This window comes from Siniperca chuatsi, linkage group LG20, assembly GCF_020085105.1.
Source record: "Siniperca chuatsi isolate FFG_IHB_CAS linkage group LG20, ASM2008510v1, whole genome shotgun sequence".
NCBI lineage: Eukaryota > Metazoa > Chordata > Actinopteri > Centrarchiformes > Sinipercidae > Siniperca > Siniperca chuatsi.
The window spans coordinates 13,341,177-13,359,738 of record NC_058061.1 but is presented as its reverse complement, the minus strand read 5'-3'; the positions used below and the strand labels follow the sequence as shown (position 1 = coordinate 13,359,738).

At 40.2% G+C, this 18,562-nt stretch overlaps 2 protein-coding genes and 1 long non-coding RNA gene across 3 annotated transcripts; 2 read left to right on the top strand and 1 right to left on the bottom strand.

Moving 5' to 3' along the window:
* The first annotated feature begins 1,844 nt into the window (after positions 1-1,844).
* mylpfb (myosin light chain, phosphorylatable, fast skeletal muscle b) lies at positions 1,845-5,580 on the top strand. The gene is made up of 6 exons (XM_044179856.1): positions 1,845-1,999; positions 2,665-2,763; positions 3,894-4,074; positions 4,286-4,364; positions 4,464-4,512; positions 4,608-5,580. Exons 1-6 carry the CDS (start codon positions 1,997-1,999, stop codon positions 4,707-4,709), a joined length of 513 nt encoding a protein of 170 aa, XP_044035791.1. The 5' UTR covers positions 1,845-1,996; the 3' UTR covers positions 4,710-5,580.
* A 3,210-nt stretch (positions 5,581-8,790) lies between these two features.
* On the top strand, positions 8,791-15,500 carry pgap3 (post-GPI attachment to proteins phospholipase 3). The gene is made up of 8 exons (XM_044178937.1): positions 8,791-9,450; positions 10,302-10,399; positions 10,637-10,789; positions 10,899-10,961; positions 11,509-11,570; positions 12,209-12,345; positions 12,670-12,874; positions 13,078-15,500. Exons 1-8 carry the CDS (start codon positions 9,180-9,182, stop codon positions 13,139-13,141), a joined length of 1,053 nt encoding a protein of 350 aa, XP_044034872.1. The 5' UTR covers positions 8,791-9,179; the 3' UTR covers positions 13,142-15,500.
* LOC122867755 lies at positions 10,689-13,169 on the bottom strand. The gene is made up of 3 exons (XR_006375985.1): positions 13,044-13,169; positions 12,889-12,939; positions 10,689-10,807 (listed from the first exon to the last, which is right to left on the bottom strand). It is a non-coding gene; the product is annotated as an uncharacterized LOC122867755 (long non-coding RNA).
* Positions 15,501-18,562: the final 3,062 nt, after the last annotated feature.

Sequence of the window (18,562 nt, the reverse complement as noted above, 5' to 3'; positions counted from 1 at the left end):
CAGCTGTTCAAGAACTTTGCTTAAATTAAATAGTCCGAAATTTTTGAAATTCTGATTTTTAAATCTGATCAAAGAATAAATAAACGAGATTACGAGACATTTGATGCCAGCTTTCTTGCTTGACAAGCACTTGTTTTTAATACCAAAAAAGCATTGAGTTTGATACCAAGCCCTGTTATTAAGTAATCAAATGTTATTGATCACTTAATTGTCCAATTTGTCTATATACCAGTTAATTAAAGTTCTGAACCACTTTCATTTTAAAGCAGGCCAATGATTGCGTGGGTAAAAAAAGGACTGGTAGTTGTATGGGGGCAAAGCAGGCCAAGAAGGGCGAAGTCTTAAATTTTAGAAGAGTCAAAATGGCTGAGAAAATGAATGGCGGGGGGCGCCAGCGCTATTTCAGTCTCTACAGCTGTCTTGTTCTTATGGTCTTTGACAGAGCTTGGTCTCTTTCTCCCTCTGTCTCTCTTTTCACCTTCAAGCCCATACTGGAAGTGGCTGCTGTGCTGCTCGTGACGTTCTTCTCATAGGATTTAACTTTTGTTTGCTTTTAATTCTCTGATTTTGAATGATCAGTGGCAGGATCATAGATCAGATAAAAATCAGAATGAAATTTAAAAAAAGTCACAGATATATTGGTCCCTTTAGAAAATTAGCTCATATTCTGCCATGTGAAATACTAGGCCTGCAAATGAGCAAAGTATCAGTTCACGCTGGTGCTGGATCCCAATACATACCTTAGCTGTACAGTGGTGTGATTGATGGCAGCCTATGGAGCTCATATATGGAGTTCAGTGGGTGGGCCACTGTCCTCCAATTCTAAAGCAACTATACTGGGAACTTCCAGGAGCAACCTAAATTAGTGCATCCATGGTGGGAAAGCTGCTCATTTAATCTGATCATCATTTGCTGTTTCCTGACACAAATGTAACTGATTATCACAGAAACAAATATTAAGAGGTCCTCCTATTACAGAGAGAGGTTAAGCATTTGAAAATGAGCTACCAGTGCACAAAACAATGAGACAACATGAAAAAGAAACCAACAGGCTGCCTTTAGAAGTTTGAATATACTGTGTGTGAACAATTTTATAGGGTCTGTTTTTGTTTCTGTGTAAAGGGTGGTCTACATTTAGTTTTTTCCTTTTCAAAACACACTTTAAAAGGCAGATATACATACAGTGTTTAAACCAAGTATTTCCTACTACCTGTGTCAGTATTAAAGGACTGTTTACATTTCTCATTAATGTAAGGTCACTGTTTCTAGAGGCCTCGTATTCGTGTGTCATTACTGGAGCTGGACCAATGTCCATCAGCCAACTGTTTTCAAGTTTCATGACTGTTTATAAACCCTGCTGGCCACTACTGATCTGGTAGTGGGCACTAACCTCAGACCAAACCTATCATTTAGACAGGTGATGACTTCAGGATATGTTTACTGCGAATACATGTTGGCACCTTGAGCAGCTCGAGGCTGTTAATTACTGTTAATCCAATACGCGCGTGTGTGTGTGTATCAAGGGAGTAGCGCAGCAATAGCCTGTCATTATACACTGGGGTTTGTTCTCGCACAGTGGATATAAAAGAAACAAAAATAGCCACAACAAAGACTCTCAGTATGTCAAGAAGAAGAAGGGTACGGGGGCAGTTCAGTTGTCCTGCAGCATTCCTTGTCTGTCAGTTTGGCCATATTAGTCCACAGATGACACCAAACTGGGGCTTGTGTGTTGGCATTGAATTCACCTCATTCCAAGACTCCTGGAGCCTATTTTAGAGCATCGGTAAGCCGATCCGCCCCGCCACCTCCTCGCTCCTCCCCCTTTCTCTTACTTTCCCTCAGCTCTGTTTTCCTGCCAAACCTGATGGTGTGGCTAAAGTTAGCCCCCTGTGGGCTAGTATATAAGGCCCCAAGGGTCTAATACTTACATGTCAGTCACATCGGCTTTGGCGTAGGCTTCTCTTCTTGACCAACAACAACCCCACAAACTTGAGAGATGGTGAGTGTGGCCATGTTCCTTGGGAGAAACAGTGTCTAGGGATCTAGGATCTGCTCTACACTAAACTGATGAGATGAAAGCATCACTCATACATTTGCTATATGGATTACCGACAGCCCATGAAGCAAAATTGTAGGAGTCTCCTGAGCCGGGCCTCCCGAACTGTGGATTTGGACCCAGTCTTAACCTTTATCTGCTGGCTTGAGCTAAAGTTTGGCTAACATCTCAAACCTTAACCATGATGAAATACTGAAATACAAAATGCTTTGGGATCACTGGCTTATTATTATAGCCCCCAAAGCAATTACATAGTACTTTATCCCCTAAATTGATAGATTCTAAATGGACAGATGTCTTTTGTAGAGATGTTGATGTCTTTTTACAAAAGCTTTGGGATGAAAATGTGCAATTTGTTTGGCAATTTGGCAAAAAGCCTCCAGTTTCAGTGACTTTTTGGAGCTTATTTTAGTCATAAAATGAATGTAGAAGTTACTGAAACAAGCAGTTTAGGACTCCTGTGTCTCCTTTTGTTTCTGACCTCACATCCTTGACAGTCTTTGTATTTTTCGCTTACAGTTAGCCAGGATCACTGCATCTTATAGTGAAGTCTGTTTGGTTTAAGTTTTCTATGTCTGAAGTGCATTTTACCTTTCATCTTTTCACAGGCACCCAAGAAGGCCAAGAGGAGGCAGCAGCAGGGTGAGGGTGGATCCTCCAACGTGTTCTCCATGTTTGAGCAGAGCCAGATTCAGGAGTACAAAGAGGTAAAGTTTTCTTCATCACACCTCATGTATTTCAAAGCTGAAGTTGTCTAGCTGTAAACTGAGATATTTCTAGTCCATGTGAGAAAAGGGACATTCTGTGGCTGATATAACTGATGACTCCATGCAACATTTGACCTTGGAGGTAACGCGAGGAAGCTTTCCAAAAGATATAGTATAGACGTGATCGGTTTGGCTGCGTGACAGCAAAAATGTCCTCATCGGCACGACAGGACAGTAAATCTGAGTTTTCCGATGACAGCAGCTACCTCTCCCCTTTGGTAGCTCAGTAATCCTCCTCAGACTCAAAACACTCGCTATGTGACCTCACTGGAATGCCGCCCAACAGCTGGTGGACAGTGATATTAATCAAAGAAGGAAAGAGGGGCTCAAGGTAGAAAGAACAAGAAAAGATTTGAGGTCCCTGGACCTAAAGTTGAGTCTACATTTAGGGAAGAGAAATTGGAACAAAATATTGTTTTGTTGTAATATTTAAGGATGCAGCTCTTTGCTCAACTAGGAAATGAATGTCGCTGCTATTAGATTGCAAAAGTTATCAGTCTTTCTGGGGCTTTTCCTCAGTATATAAAGAAAAGGGAATACAACGGCGACAGTAGCTTAGTTTACCCTTTAGAGGCTTCACAAGGTGAAAGAATATTGGGGACAGGGTCAGAAGATTTAGTCACTAGGCAAAAAAAAAGGGGGGGATGACAGCTGTAATCAATACCTTCTCCCTAAATGTCGCAAGGGGCTTGTCTCACATTCCGAGACCATTTTAACACCTTAGAAAGACAAGTGGCCGACCAGCTGCCAAGTCCCAAAAGGTTTGCAATGCCATCTTTGGTTTCACCGGGTGCTATGTAGAAAGAGAGGTTGAGAACAACTCCACATTTACACGTTTATGTTGGCAGACAATCTCACGCAAATAATCATCATAAGCAAGTCTTATGACAAGGACTTGTGAGAAATGTGAGGATCTCAATTTTCACTGTTTTAATTAGTTGTATTTTTGTTTAGAATTTGAGGGCTTATGAATGTCATCTGAGGGGAGGTGGCAACAACTCAAGTACAATTGAATTTTTTTTCCTATTCACTGTCTGACCTCTCCTCTCTTTCCTAACTGTCCCTTGCAGGCTTTCACAATCATCGACCAGAACAGAGATGGCATCATCAGCAAGGACGACCTCAGGGACGTGCTGGCCACCATGGGCCAACTGAATGTGAAGAATGAGGAGCTGGAGGCCATGGTGAAGGAGGCCAGCGGCCCCATCAACTTCACTGTCTTCCTGACCATGTTCGGCGAGAAGCTGAAGGGTGCATTGACTCTTAGACAGTTCAAGCCTCCCTTGCTTGTCACTTTTTGTCTTATTTCATAGATTATTTATAACCGCAAGGAGTGCATTTATCTTCTTATTTCCCTACAAGAATTCACATTACATGCTTAATATAATTCAGGATTCTTTATTTAAGTCTTGTTTTTTTTTATCCTTTATAAGTGAGACTAATTGACTGCTTTTACTCTTAGGTGCTGATCCCGAGGACGTTATCGTGAGCGCTTTCAAGGTCCTGGACCCTGAGGGCACTGGCGCCATCAAGAAGGAATTGTAAGGGCTTTTACCTTTAACAGTCTGAGTTCTTTATGGCACAATCTTAAATCAAGATAGACAATCTGATATTCATTTTTCTCCATTTTCCCTCTCCAGCCTTGAAGAGCTCCTGACCACCCAGTGCGACAGGTTCACCGCTGAGGAGGTGAGCTGATCAGTCTTTGTCTCTCACTCGTATTCACATTCTGTCATTAGTTGTTCAGGGTTGTAAACCATTTCTTTAATCCCTCCTCCCTCCAGATGACCAACCTGTGGGCTGCTTTCCCCCCTGATGTGGCTGGCAATGTGGACTACAAGAACATCTGCTACGTCATCACACACGGAGAGGAGAAGGAGGAGTAAATCCCCCTCTCTCAAGATCTCTACCTCCATACAAACCCATGCTCGCTGCACCATCTACTCACTCCCCCTTCTCCAACGCCGTGCCTACCTTGCACACGTTCGCGCCCCGGCCCGCTCTTTCCACTTGCCAGCTCACTACGAAAAGACTTGTCTCTTTTATCGAGATACTCAGTGAGAGGACTGAAGGCTGTGGGGGTGTTTGTGTGTGAGTACCAACAGAGGAACATGGGATTATTTTCAATAAAAATAATCTTGTGGCACTGAAACACTCTCTCCATCTCTGTCCCTACCTCTTGCTCCTCTTCCTTTTCCTCCCATCACTCATTCTGTCCTCCTGTGTTGAGGCCAACAGTGCATGCATCATACCTACATATTGCGTGAATGCATATGCAGTCCAGTGTATACAGCAATCAGTCAAATATGTCTCTTGGGTGCTGTGGTGCAAGCACAGTCACTTGCTTGAAACAAGTAAACAGTCTGACCCAAGTGGTCTGTTAGTCTCAACCTGACACAGAGTGTTTAATGGATTTGTCCCTTTGTTTGTATTAGGGAGGAGTGCACAGTAAAAGAGTGGGAGTACTGTACTATAATAGTTTGCCTACCCGTCTCTTTTTCTTCCTCTCTAATACACAGGTACGAGAGGAAAAGTTGCAGTGAAAAATAGGAAAGCATGATTTTTTTCTTTAAAATCTTGTAAATAGAGAAAGAGATGGTGAAAGATGGTGAGTGGGAGGCAGGGATGAAATAAACAAAAGTAAAACATCTTTGTTTTTGACTCTTCTTCCTCTTTCTCAACGCTGTTTCTCTCCTGTTGTTGTGACTGTGTCTGTAACTAATAAAGAAGTACAAATAAAATCCACTATCTTTCGTATGACACTGTGTCTGTTGGTTTAAGTGGGGGCGTGGGGTGATAGCCATGCTGATTGACCGTGGACAGCACTGTAGACCCCTGTCTGCACATTGACTGTAATATGCATATGGGGAAGCATTATCATGGTTTGGATGGGGTACTTAACTTTAAAGTCTATTCATAATCCCAAAGTCTAAAATATATCAGATACGTCATGCTGAACTGCAGAAAATCTTTTATAAAGTGAAAGAATTTTTAGCCATGCTAGCGACATGGCTCTAGGGATAGTATTGCCAGCCTGATGGTCTGTTAGTTGGTCCACCACTTTGGTCCAGACTGAAATATCTCAGCAACTATTGCATGGATTGTCTTTGTAGAGACATTCGTGATTCCCAGAGGATGAATCCTACTGACTTTGGTGATCCCCTGACTTTTTTTCTAGCACCACCATGACGTTCACATTTGTTGTTTTTTTCATATGTCTTGACAACTATCTGATGGATTGTCAGGAAATGACAGAGCTTTGCCTCAAAGCATCGCTGTGCCTAAGCACAGCCTTACAGAGCTGCTAGCATGGCTTTAGACTTTTAGTCTTGCTTATTTCAAAAGTCAGATTTTTTCGTTATGGGGTTTTTTCCAGGGATACTTTTATTTCATAATGTCACTTTTAATGACAGCATGTTGTCACTAATGATTGTCCCCCAAGCTTAACATTCACTGCCACACCTACATTATTCAAATTCAGATATTTTTCTATTATTGTCATTTTACTTAGAGCGAGAGGTCAGTTTAGTATGTACAGTTGCTGTAGGGGGGTGTTTTCAATTGATTAATAACAGAGTGAAAGAAGGTCGTAAAGTGATTTTTTTTAGCAACAATAATGTCTTTGTTAAATAACATCACTGACTAATACAACTGCAGATATCTCTCTGCAGTGTAAAGACCATCAGGAGGGTGTTAACCTTCGGACATGTGCCACTGTAGTTTCCTTTGTTTTGGGGTTTCCTAGAGTTGTTGCCCTACTTTTGGACATGTTTCAGAAAGGAACCCCATTCAGCCCCAATGTCTTTACATTAAATCTCACTGTTATGGATGGGGCTTATTGGCTCTTTCTTCAGTCAGAGTTGTATAATTATCTACACGGGGCATTACATAGCATATGAAGCATTTATTTCCTTTGTGTTTCCATTCAATTTGTGTGGGAGGCCTCTCTTTATAACCTGTATCTGTCTGGACTGTTACCTGACTGTGGTTCATCCAGTTACATATCGGGCAAGAAAGAGTCTGACTCCCAGGGTCCTGATAGCAGTTGGCGTTTGGACTGTGACGGTTGCTTATGGATGTTATTTTGCTACCGGACATGTTGGGGTTTTGATTGACCTCAGCCCAATCTTGATTTTTGCTTTGACTTCTCCATCCTCGGGACCCTGAAGAAATCCAACCTTGGAGGAAGAGACGTCCACCCGCTGAAGAAGAAGGCTCTGCAGATCATCATCAACAACCTTGTTATTACCTTTCTTTCCTATCTTCCTCCAATAATGACTTTGTTGGTGTCTCAGTTTCTGAGCTTGGATGAAAATACCATTCGTTGTCTTTCACACTGTAATTTCAGTGATGTGCATCACTGTAGTAGGAAATACAGTTTCACCCATCCTGCATTTGAACAATCTGGGAAAGCTGGACTGGCTAAAATGTTGGAAGCAGAAATTAACCTCATGCAACCTCTGTTTTCTCTTTTCAGTTTTCAGTTTTAATTTTCCCAGCTGTGAAGAGCTGTGCAGAGAGTGTAATAATGCACATGTCACCATGTTTACTGTAGCTACATACAGTGTATTAATCTAGTGCCATAGGGACTGTTTGATACTTGAGGTTCACAAACAGCTGAAAAATAAGTTTGACTTTTTAAAAGAAACTGGGATTTTTGGATTTTCTGATTTCATGCTGTAAAATATGCCGGTCTGAATGAAGAAATACACCATAAAGCCTTTTAATAAACAACCTTGTATTTAAAGTTGTATTTATTGATGAGACTGCATCATACTGCATGATATGGTTTGATTATGTATGGACATGATCTCATTTTATTTTTATGATATTAATATTTTGATATCATTGTGATAGTTGTTTTCTTTGTGCGTGTTGGTCATTTCATCCTTTGAGGAAATAATGTCTATTTTCAGTGTATTGTTTACATAGAGTAGCAGGTGTAATTCATCTATTTCCGCTGTGATGAAGATCCTATGAGGTCAATGTGCTCTACTAATTGAAGGATTTTTAATTTTTTTAACTTTTCTACTTTTTCTGCCTAGGAGTGCTTGAAGAATGTCTTTTCTTCTGTTAAAAATAAGTTTATTGTAACTTTGCTCTTTGTATTGCAACTACATGGGTTAAAATAAAGGAAGTAAACATTGTGATATATTTCTTTCTGCTTTTTGAATCTTTATCTTTAGTCTTGAATGTGTTTCCTGTAATATCACCAGTTGTGGGGGAGGTTACTTATTTCAATACTTCTGTCATTTTGTTCATTTCCGTGTATACAATTATGGAGCCTTGAATATACCCAGAAATTAGAGCCTATTCAATAAATAAATTGTATTTCATTCACCAGGTGTTGTTAAGCAGCAATCTGCTGCCTTTAAACAATATTGTAAATAATGTATGTCACTGTATGTTTGTTTGACATCTGTCAGTAGTCACCACATTTATCTAAAAGGCCACTTCACTTCCCATTTGGAAAACACTGATGTTGACATGCTGTGGAAAGTGACTGATGATGAATGAGTGATGTGTTAGACACCGAGACAAGACTTGCATCGAAGTAAGATACATTTTCCACAACAGGGAAGACACCTGTTAAAGTTACACAGTATAAGATAGGAGACCAAGACCAGTATGAGTGAGGCATTTAAAAAACAGTTTATACATTTGATGTGGCATCATACCAGTTGTGTATCAGCATGTGTATCACACAGGGTTTTCAAGGGGTTTTAGTCCTCCCAGATATTAACTCTTAACTTATATGAATGGTTTTATTGATGATGATTATTATTATTATCAGTTCTTCAAGTTTATTAAAAGGATATACTACCTTAAACGAAATTGTATATTATATCGAGCTTCCATAAAATCTATATATTTATGTGCAATGAAAAAAAAAAAAAAAAAAAAGGATCAGTTAATCACGTGACCCAGTGACGTTTACACCCACAACAGGAAGTAAAATTAACTGCAACAAAACGTTCTGCCTTCAAAACACAAGCTACCAATATGTCGCTTTACAAACCGGTACTGAATCTACCAAATAAGTAGGTTAACAAGACAATAATTATTTCTCGACGCTAAGTTGAAAAATCGGACCGAACATAGATTATACTATAGCTGTAACTCGATGTTTTATCACTCAAAACAAAATATTCCACAGACGTCCACGAGTGAGTGTTTTATTTTGGAAATGGCGGCCGGGGAAACGATGTGTGACTGTGAAACTTGACCCTGATCAGAGGGCAAGGGAACAGTACCACATACAGTACTGTAACTGTAAAACATTTCGGGCCCGGTTTGCCACCACAAACTAGGAATGGCTGTCTGGTAATGTGGACCGTGGGCTGTGGAAGCCATCGATGCCGCTGTCGTCCCGCCGTGCCTTTGTGAGTTCTGACGGGCCGAGACCCACCACCATGGCCTCAGCGTTACCTCGCTGCACATCTGTCAGACTCCCCGCTGTGGCCACCGTCTTCTTGGTCCTGATGTCGGTGACTACTGTACGGTCCTCTCAAGGCGACAAGGAGCCGGTTTACCGAGACTGTGTGAAGCAATGTGTCCGGACCAACTGCACCGGAGCTCGGCTACGTGGCTTTCAGTCTGCCCAGCCGCAGTACATGGCGCTGACAGGTGAGTTGTTGTTGGTAGGTAAGTTTAGCTATTTTAGCTTGCTAGCAGTCTGCAGCTACATTTCTCAACAGTATACCCACTGTACCTAGCAATAATATATCCAGCTAAATGTATCCCTTGACTGTCTTTGTTAACAGTTAACATTCACCATCTCTCTGCTGGTGCTGCTTTGTGTGTCATGGCTGCAATGTGACTTTTAACGCGGTATGTTTTCCCATCTTTGACGTTTCATGAAACATGTGATACTGTTTCATAAGCTGAAACAGCCTTGAAAGTTGAAAGGCAGTTTTTCTGGCTGAGCAAAGTGTCACAAAAGGCTATTGTAACTCCACCCTCGGCCCATCATTAACAGTTGTATAGTGTGTCTGTGTGAGATTTAAACAACAACAACAAATTGACACACCATCTAATCACAAATTTCAAATATTTGAAAAGCGGAAGCAATTGAAACAGTGGAATCCAATCAGAAAAGAGAAGCTGAGAAGTAGTGCCCCCTTCCTCCCAGCTGCAAATAAGGAGAGCACATTTTTAGGGCTGCCACTAACCATTATTTTTAATGTTGATTAATCTGCCAATTATTTTCTCAATTAATTGACTAATTGTTTGGTCTATAAAATGTCAGAAAATAGTGAAAAAAGCCCATCGCAATATCCCAGAGCCCAAAGGCGACATTCACATTGGAGAAGACAACCGACTTATTTTCTGTCATTTGATCTATCAATTATTCGAATAATTGTTTCAACTCTTTAAAGTTAATCAAAAAATTTAAGGCAAACTGAAGTTGACCCTCTGACCTGTGTCGGTGCCTGTTTATGCCTTCAGCTCCTAATCTCTTTGTTCCTGTGTTTCAGGTTGGACATGTCGTGATGACTGTCGCTATCAATGCATGTGGACCACCGTGGGGCTTTACCAGGCCGAGGGGTACAGGGTCCCACAGTTCCACGGCAAGGTTGGTGCTTCTTAAAGAGGCCAGTATATGTATCACACCGAGCTTCATCATAAAATCTTACCCAAAGTTATTCTGTATTGGAGAGGACGCTGGGGTCTGTCCTCCAAACTAGCTTCATATTCTGTTCACTTAAATCAGTAGATTATATCAGAACAGAACTTGCTCCAGTATTGGTGTTGTCTTTACTGATTTGAGTCAAATGTTGAAATTGTGAGTGATATATTTTATTTCTCATAGTGGCCATTTGCGCGCTTCCTGTGTTTTGAGGAGCCAGCTTCTGCTCTGGCCTCTCTGCTTAACGGCCTGGCTTGCCTTCTCATGCTGCTGCGCTATCGGAGCACGGTGCCACGCCAGAGCCCCATGTACCACACCATCAACGCCTTCTCTCTGGTGAGTCGAACTCTGCAGCTGTTGGGGGGATGGAGAAAATGAAAGAACACTAGTGTCATGATAGAATTTACCATGTGTATTTAACAAGAGCCTGTGTGTGTTTCTTTAGGTATCTCTTAATGCCTGGTTCTGGTCTACAGTGTTTCACACCCGGGACACCTATCTCACTGAGGTAATGGTCGATGGCAGCCTAGATACTTGTAAAAATAAATAAATAAATAAATAAATAAATAAAGTCATAGCAAAAAGAATCCTTAGAGTTTTGTTTCTCTCTACCTGACTGATGTAAAATGCTGATCGCTGTTTATATGGAGGGTTGGTGAGAGACGCTGGGACTCAAAATGCAGACCAGCGAACCAACAATGAGCTGAGCACGGCTAAAAGCAACCTTTTCACATTACAGCCAGTCAGTTGATTCAGTGTTCATTAAAAAATACAATTTGATGTAGCTTTATTGTATGCCCAGTGGAGAACTGCCAAAATATATTTCCAACTGCCAGACCATCTGGTGAGATGAGGGTTTTTTCTGTTTTACTGGCTAATAAGCATAGCTAATCATTAACATCCTAATGCCATTACTGACAAGCCCTCCAGATGCGTGCGGCATATTTCCTGTAACATACAACAGGAACGGGTCTTTTTCTCTTGATCTTGATGTTGATTTCTGTTGTCAGTAAATGTGTTGTCTGTGTGTGTGTGTGTGTGTTGTTCTCTTTCAGAAAATGGACTATTTCTGTGCAACAGCAGTCATTCTTTACTCAATCTACCTATGCTGTGTCAGGTAAGCTCTAAAGCAGGTATTCCACGTGACCTGCAAATGTTTTCATTTGTTCCATGATAGAAGATGGAAATATAGTCACAGGAAAACTGAAATCACATTCAACTCTATTAATCATTGACCCTGGTTAACATTTCTGTCTAATATTTCCTGAATGAAGTTTTGATATTTATAAGAATCTTCTGGGACTCTTAATGTTATGGTTAACGTTAGGGCTGCACAATTAATCGAAATATTATCAAAATGTTAATATGGACAAGTGCACTATCCAAATCACAGAAGCTGTAATTTTTTGATAATTGTAAATGTGTGACAAAAGATAATTGTAATTAGATACTGTAGTGCTGCAGAGATGCGCTGGTCTACAAATCTTGTTCTCCAAATGTAAGAAAACATGTTTGTTTGGTACAGACCCCAACAAATGTCACATCATAATGATTTTAATAGTTTTTTCAGCAAAAATGAAAATCGTGATGCAAAAATAATCATTCCCACTAATCATGAATCATATCGCAATCGTAGTATCTGTCTAAATAATCGCAATATGATTTTCTTTTACCATATCGTGCAGCCCTAGTTAATGTAAAATGTATCTGTAGTAACACTTCTGTTCACACTGCGTTCCCTCCTCTCTTCGTCAGAACACTGGGTCTGAGGCGACCTGGGGTGTCCAGCATGGTGGGAGTCCTGCTCATCTTGGCCTTTACCTCGCATGTGTCCTACTTGACCTTTGTCAGTTTCGACTACGGCTACAACATGGCTGCTAACGCCACCATCGGTACAGCAAATGCTCAAAAGTCACAATAAAGCTCATATTTGTTGGTCATAATAGCTTAGTTTTAATAGTTGTGTTATTTTGAGTATTATTCTATTGTTGCATTGTACTTGATTTTACAATATCTATACTTACTGGTACTTTCTCATTACTAATTCTAAAATTTTATTCAGTCTGCACAACTTACAAAATATAATTTCCTTTGTCATCAACTTCACCACTGAATTTCTGACAACTGATGTACTGTCTTAAGATGACTCTTATCTGGTGCCTTGTCCTTTTTAAATGGCATGTTTCTTATCTTTTTAATGTCTTTTGTCTTTAAAGGCATGGTGAACCTCCTGTGGTGGCTGTGTTGGTGCTGGCAGAACCGGCGGACCCTGCCATACTGGTGGAAGTGCGGCCTGGTGGTGCTGTTGCTTCATGGTCTGGCCCTGCTGGAGCTGCTGGACTTCCCCCCAATGCTCTGGATCCTAGATGCTCATGCTGTGTGGCACCTCAGCACCATACCAGTGCACTTCCTTTTCTATAGGTTCGTCCACTCACCTGCTCTGCCTTCGTTTCATAGTCACTGAAGAGAAGCATTTCAGGCAGTGTCTAAAAAAGAAAGAAATATTATGTTTTTTCCTTGAAATGTCAATGCTGTTTTTAGGTGTGTGTGGAAGGAGAGAATTAAAAGGAATATTAATAGAGACAAATACCTGATAAACGTTCCTTGCTTCATTCTCCTTCCAGCTTCCTGATAGACGACAGCCTCTACCTATTAAACACAGAGAAGATGGGTGTCAAAGTCGAGTAGGAGGAGCTCATCGCCTCTTCACCACGCCTGCACCCTCCCACCTCTCCAGTCAGGGCAGCCAGACACCCGAACATGGAAGTAGCTCAGCCTCCCAGATGACATGCATGACACCACTATGACTTCCATCAAAGTAGACTTTGTTTACATTTTTCTTGTTTAAATGTTTTTTTGTATTTATTTGGGGGTAATTTCTCTCTTCTGTAGAATTATCACGATTGATGCTTACTCTACTTAACTTTGCCTTGTACTCACATGTGCTCTACGGTTCTTTTGCCATTTGTCATAACTGCAGAACATGATGACTGAAAAGGTTTTGTCTTCTACCACAACTGACCCAGTTTTTTTGACTTCCAGCTGAGATGCGTATCCTGTTTCTTTCGACTCTCGGGTGCTTCTGAAATTGATCCCCTGAACCCCTAATTTGATTTCACTCGAGTTCAATGTCACCAGCCTCTTTAAGTTCAACACACTTGGCTCTGCACAAATGGCAGTTTGCTGTGGCTGACAATAGATGGCACCAAATCTCTTGCCAGGCCATCATAACCTACTCTGTTCGGTACAGCAAGTCAGGCTTCATCTGTGCCAAAAGTGGACTGCCGGACACAGAGAGGTGCCCCTTTTTTTGGGGGGAGGGGATTGTTCTAGAAAGAGGGGAAAGGGGGTTTATGTTTGGAGGCCATTCTAGCTGACTGTGTTTTTTTTTCTCACCATCACACCTTTATTTTTGTGCCTGTGTTGTTTCCACTGCTGCTTTTGTTTCCTGTACTCTTCATTTGCATTTTCATTTAGAATTTTCCTTTTCATCAGCTGCCTTATTTGTTTTAATTGTGTTGTTTTTGACCAATTTGTGCTTTATTCTGTTTTACTTGGATTCCTTGATTTTGAATTTGGGTGGGATATGCCTGATGAGCTTAAAATGGAAATATTATTTTTATTCACCTGGATTGCCTTTTAGTGTGAGGAAAAGGAGAAAATGATTGAAGTAGGAAAAATAAGCTGCAACATGAAGCTGCAGTCAGTGGGGCTTTTTAATTTATTTTTAATAAATTCTGGGGTTAGGTGGTGTGTGTGAGTGTTTAGGTGTTTGTTTGACTCCCATTATTTGGATCTGGTTGCATTTCTTGCCGTAATATTCCCCAGAATGGCACACACACACACACACACACACACACAACCAGCTGCTTTACGGATAACTGCCCCATCATGTAAAATACTCAATTTCCCCCCATGTCTGCCTTACACACCGTATTGTCAATAAGCATGTTTCTTCTTTGTATCACTTTTTAAAAAAAAAAAAAACCCACATCTTTTCTTCCTTGCAGAGTTGGCACCAAAACTTTTGAATTCATACCATGTATGTCTTCACCCCTCACAGTTTCCCTTCCATGCGTGCACTTTACGGGTGTGTGTAGATTTACATGCATTTTGTTTGAAATTCTGCCCACACCTTTGTATTTCTGTGTAAGAATGCGAATAATGACCAGTACGTGAGTACACGTTGCCTTGAGTTGACATTGTGTTGTTTTTGCCATCATAAACTGAATCACTCTGTGTGTGTGTGTGTGCGAGAGAGAGAGAGAGAGAGAGAGAGAGCGAGAGCTAGACTGTGCTAAATCCTTTTGTAAAATGACTGGTATGTGTGTGTGTGTGTGTGTTGGAGGTTTGCTGCATGAATGTGTGTGAGACGATGGGTAAATTTAGCTTTGCTGACAGCCTGTGATGGGGGTGGGGAAAGACAGAGGATGAAAGACATGAAGAGGTTGTCATAGGTTTGGGTGACAAAAAGATTCCTGAAATCATGGCAGAGATACTCTCCTTATGTGATAAGAAACATTATATAGTTTATTTTCTAATTATTATTGGCCAAAATTGTTAAAATTCTCAGATGTATCAATGTTTATTAACCACTGATGTTCATGAAATGGTGCCTGGGGCCAATCATGACAATATACTTCTAAAAAGCTAAAACAAGAACTGCTCATTTGAACAAAATCTAATTTCAATTTATCACAAAATTTCAGCCTATTCAAAACTAAAAGTACTTTGTCTACTGATAAGAAACTTACTTGATCATTTCATTGGTATCTGTTTTACTAAGTTTAAGATTACCTGAGGATTTGGCATAAAAACTAACTCTAGTCTTTGCTCTGTAAATCATTTTATTGTTCACTCCCTTCTTCCTTACCAATAACCACATCCCTCCTCTTCCCTCATTCATCTGCTGCCCCCTGCCTGCTGCCCTGTGCACCATCACCTCTCCTACTGAGTGCACTTTCCTCCACCTCACATCAAATATTTGACCAAAAAAAAAAAAATGAACGAAATGGAACAAATAAAAGTGTTCTTTGTGGATAAGGAATGGGGCTTGGTTGTGTGTGTGTGTCCCTACTTGAGACTTGGCTTTTGTCCTGTAAATGTGATTCTCTTCTTCAATGATCTGTTTTAATGGTCTTCCAAATACACATAAATATGTGTGCATTTGGAGATGACCTCTATCTAGGAGTGTATTCCCTCCACTGTGAACACAACCCTGTGTAGTGCACCCTGGCATTGTAATGTAATATGTATTCTATTGTCTCCATGCACTGCTCATAATTCATTTTTATTAATTTCAATTTAGTGGCGGAAGAAGTATTCAGATCCTTTACTCAAGTAAAAGTATCAAAACAACGATGTAAAAATACTCCATTACAAGTAAAAGTCTTGCATTCAAACACTACTCAAAAACTACTACTTAAGTAAAAATATTAGTATTATCAGCTAAATGTACTTTAAGTGTTAATACTGATGTATAAATACTGAAGTTACATTTTACTGTTGTACCTTGTGTAGCTAGTTTTAATTACTTTATATACAGTTTGGTTTAGTGGTTCCCAACCTGGGGGGTCGTGAGATGATTAATGGGGTAGGAAAGAAGAAAAAAGTTCTGCTACCCAAATCTGTATAAAATTTTTGGCCATTTGTCAAATCTTTGCTTTTTTGTGAAATGTTGGATAATTTTACCCCTTTGGGCCTCAAAATATAATTTGAAGAAAGACATCTGAAGCATGACATGAGGCCCAAGCCAGACACAGTTTTTTGTAAGGGATCATAAGTAGTGACGTGTCCGTCGCGAACGAGTCGGCTCTATGAGCCGGCTCCTTTAAGTGAACGACGGGAGCCGGCTCCCGTCTGAGAGGAAAAAGAAATGACATGCAGAAATATTTTTGGTTTCATATTATATCATACAAATTAAATTGAAATATACTGTATGTGTCTGTATAGAGTTGTGTAATTATTTATTAACTAAAGGTTACTACTTCATTAGTAGGGTGTTATTTTTGTTATATAACTAGGATAGTTATTCTTGACATATCCCACTATCTAACCATCAATATGACAGAATATTTCAATGTATTGCAGATGAAGAATGTTGCATATTAATTTCTTGCAAAAATAAGAAAGTACCTTAGGCAGTGACCAGCAGAGGTTTGGGAGCTGAAAGAGCCGGCTCTCGGAAAGGAACGGAGCCATAAGAGCCAACTCCCTTCAAAGAGCTGTAATTCCCATCACTTGTCATAAGCCAAACTGGTTAGGCGCCACTGGCTTAATACTGTATATAACAATGCATCGTATTTTATAAGCTCATCACAGTTGTTTTAAATAAAATCTTAATATGTTAAGTAACTAGTAACTGCAGCTGTCAAATAAATGTAGTGGAGTAAAAAATACAGTATTTCACCCTGAAATGTAGTGGAGTAGAAGTGTACAGCATAAAATGGAAATACTCAAGTAAAGTACAAGTACCAGAAATTTGCACTGAAGTACAGTACTTGAGTAACTTTACTTACATTCCACCGCTGCATAACTGTATTTATTTTCTCCATGAAATGTATGACAGATGTATGCTCAACCTTTCTAAAAGTACTAAACTCAAGCTGCTAAGACAAGGTAACACCTCTGGGACACAAAAAGTGACTCCAAAGTAAATGATATGTCTAGTCTGTGATTCAGCCCTCCCCTCTTCCACTGCGGTCTGAGGGTCCTGCTGACCTTGTACCATCTGTGCCAGTATTATACGCACAGATTCTTTGTAAGTTGTCATGATGTCTCTGATATCACCAAGACAGATTCCTCTAGGCCTGTGTTTGTTATGCCTGTTGATCCAAGTAAGCAAGTAAAACTGTGAGATGATATTGAGACTACGAGGAACTTTTTTTTGCAGTCTGTGTAGCAGTTGTCCTTGGACTCTCTCACTTGCACACAATATCTCTCACCCACTTGCTGGCCTCCTCCTTTTCCACCCCATGCAGACCCCAACAAATATTAATGTTTTATGTAGTGAGTTTTTCCAACCCCTACCTGTAGGCTTTGTTAAGAAAACTGACTAATGGGCCAGGTTTTGCATTTGCACAGCAGACTGCTTTATAACTAATATGAGGATATGCATGTTTCTACAGAGCCAGCAAACGTTAACAAGACCTGATGCTTGAGAACTCCTCATAAAACTTGGTTTTATTAATTTTACAGAAGTTAACAGCTGAGAAAATCGTACAACCAGAATGCTGAATTGGTTCTGTCCCTCGAAGGCCTCAGTGGCACTCTGCTGCAGCAAAGTGACTTATTCTGTGGGAACCAAACATTAAAGCAGGACCAGGACCACTAAGCCATGTGAAAAGTCTGGGATGTGTATTCTGCGTGGCTCAGTGAGTAGCTTTTTGTTGTTTCCTGATAGCTCTGTGCAATAGGTTGGACTCTGACCCTGGCTGCTGTGGGTTGGGAGAGTGGATAGATTGGGATGAATGGAGTTTATTCTTCCTCCTTCAACTCCTGATTTGTGACCGTGAAGTGAAGGGCATGAGAAATATGAAGATGCTATAAATCATTTCCCTTTTTATAAATTCAGCAGCACACAAAAATCCATCGGTAAAGAAAGTGGACTTGGAATATTCACAATAATGTTTGAAAGCTTAAGCAGCAGAACATTTAATAGTAATACAGATGGGGGGTGATATGTGAGGGGGGAACTGAGGAAGGTGTGTGAATGAGTGTTTAATGGATTATTGTAAAACGTGTTTGTCCTGGATGCTCACAATTTTGAGGTATTTATGCTTTACTTGAGTACTTAAATTTTCTGCTACTTTATACTTCTGCTCCACTACATTTATTTGACAGTTATAGGTAGGCCTACTTTTATAGCCTATACAAAACATACAATCATCTTAAATATTGTGGATGAAACTCTCAAACTGTATATAAAGTCGTTAAAATTTGCTAATATAACACTGTGAAAGAAGCCATTTAGCATAATGAATACTTTTACTTTAAAGAGGCACAAAAGGGTACAAAAAGTTAAAGTACTCATTATGCAGAATGGCCCATTTCAGAATAATGTACATTAAATTATTGAATTATAATAATTGATGAACTGCAATAATGTGT

What these genes read in the sequence shown, in the direction of transcription:
- pgap3 (XM_044178937.1), top strand. Translation starts at nt 9,180, where the DNA reads ATGCCGCTGTCGTCCCGCCGTGCCTTTGTGAGTTCTGACGGGCCGAGA. An exon ending in GCAGTACATGGCGCTGACAG is followed by an intron (nt 9,451 to 10,301) that starts GTGAGTTGTTGT and finishes CCTGTGTTTCAG; the next exon opens with GTTGGACATGTCGTGATGAC. An exon ending in CCATCAACGCCTTCTCTCTG is followed by an intron (nt 10,790 to 10,898) that starts GTGAGTCGAACT and finishes GTGTTTCTTTAG; the next exon opens with GTATCTCTTAATGCCTGGTT.
- mylpfb (XM_044179856.1), top strand. An exon ending in AGATTCAGGAGTACAAAGAG is followed by an intron (nt 2,764 to 3,893) that starts GTAAAGTTTTCT and finishes TGTCCCTTGCAG; the next exon opens with GCTTTCACAATCATCGACCA. An exon ending in ACAGGTTCACCGCTGAGGAG is followed by an intron (nt 4,513 to 4,607) that starts GTGAGCTGATCA and finishes TCCTCCCTCCAG; the next exon opens with ATGACCAACCTGTGGGCTGC.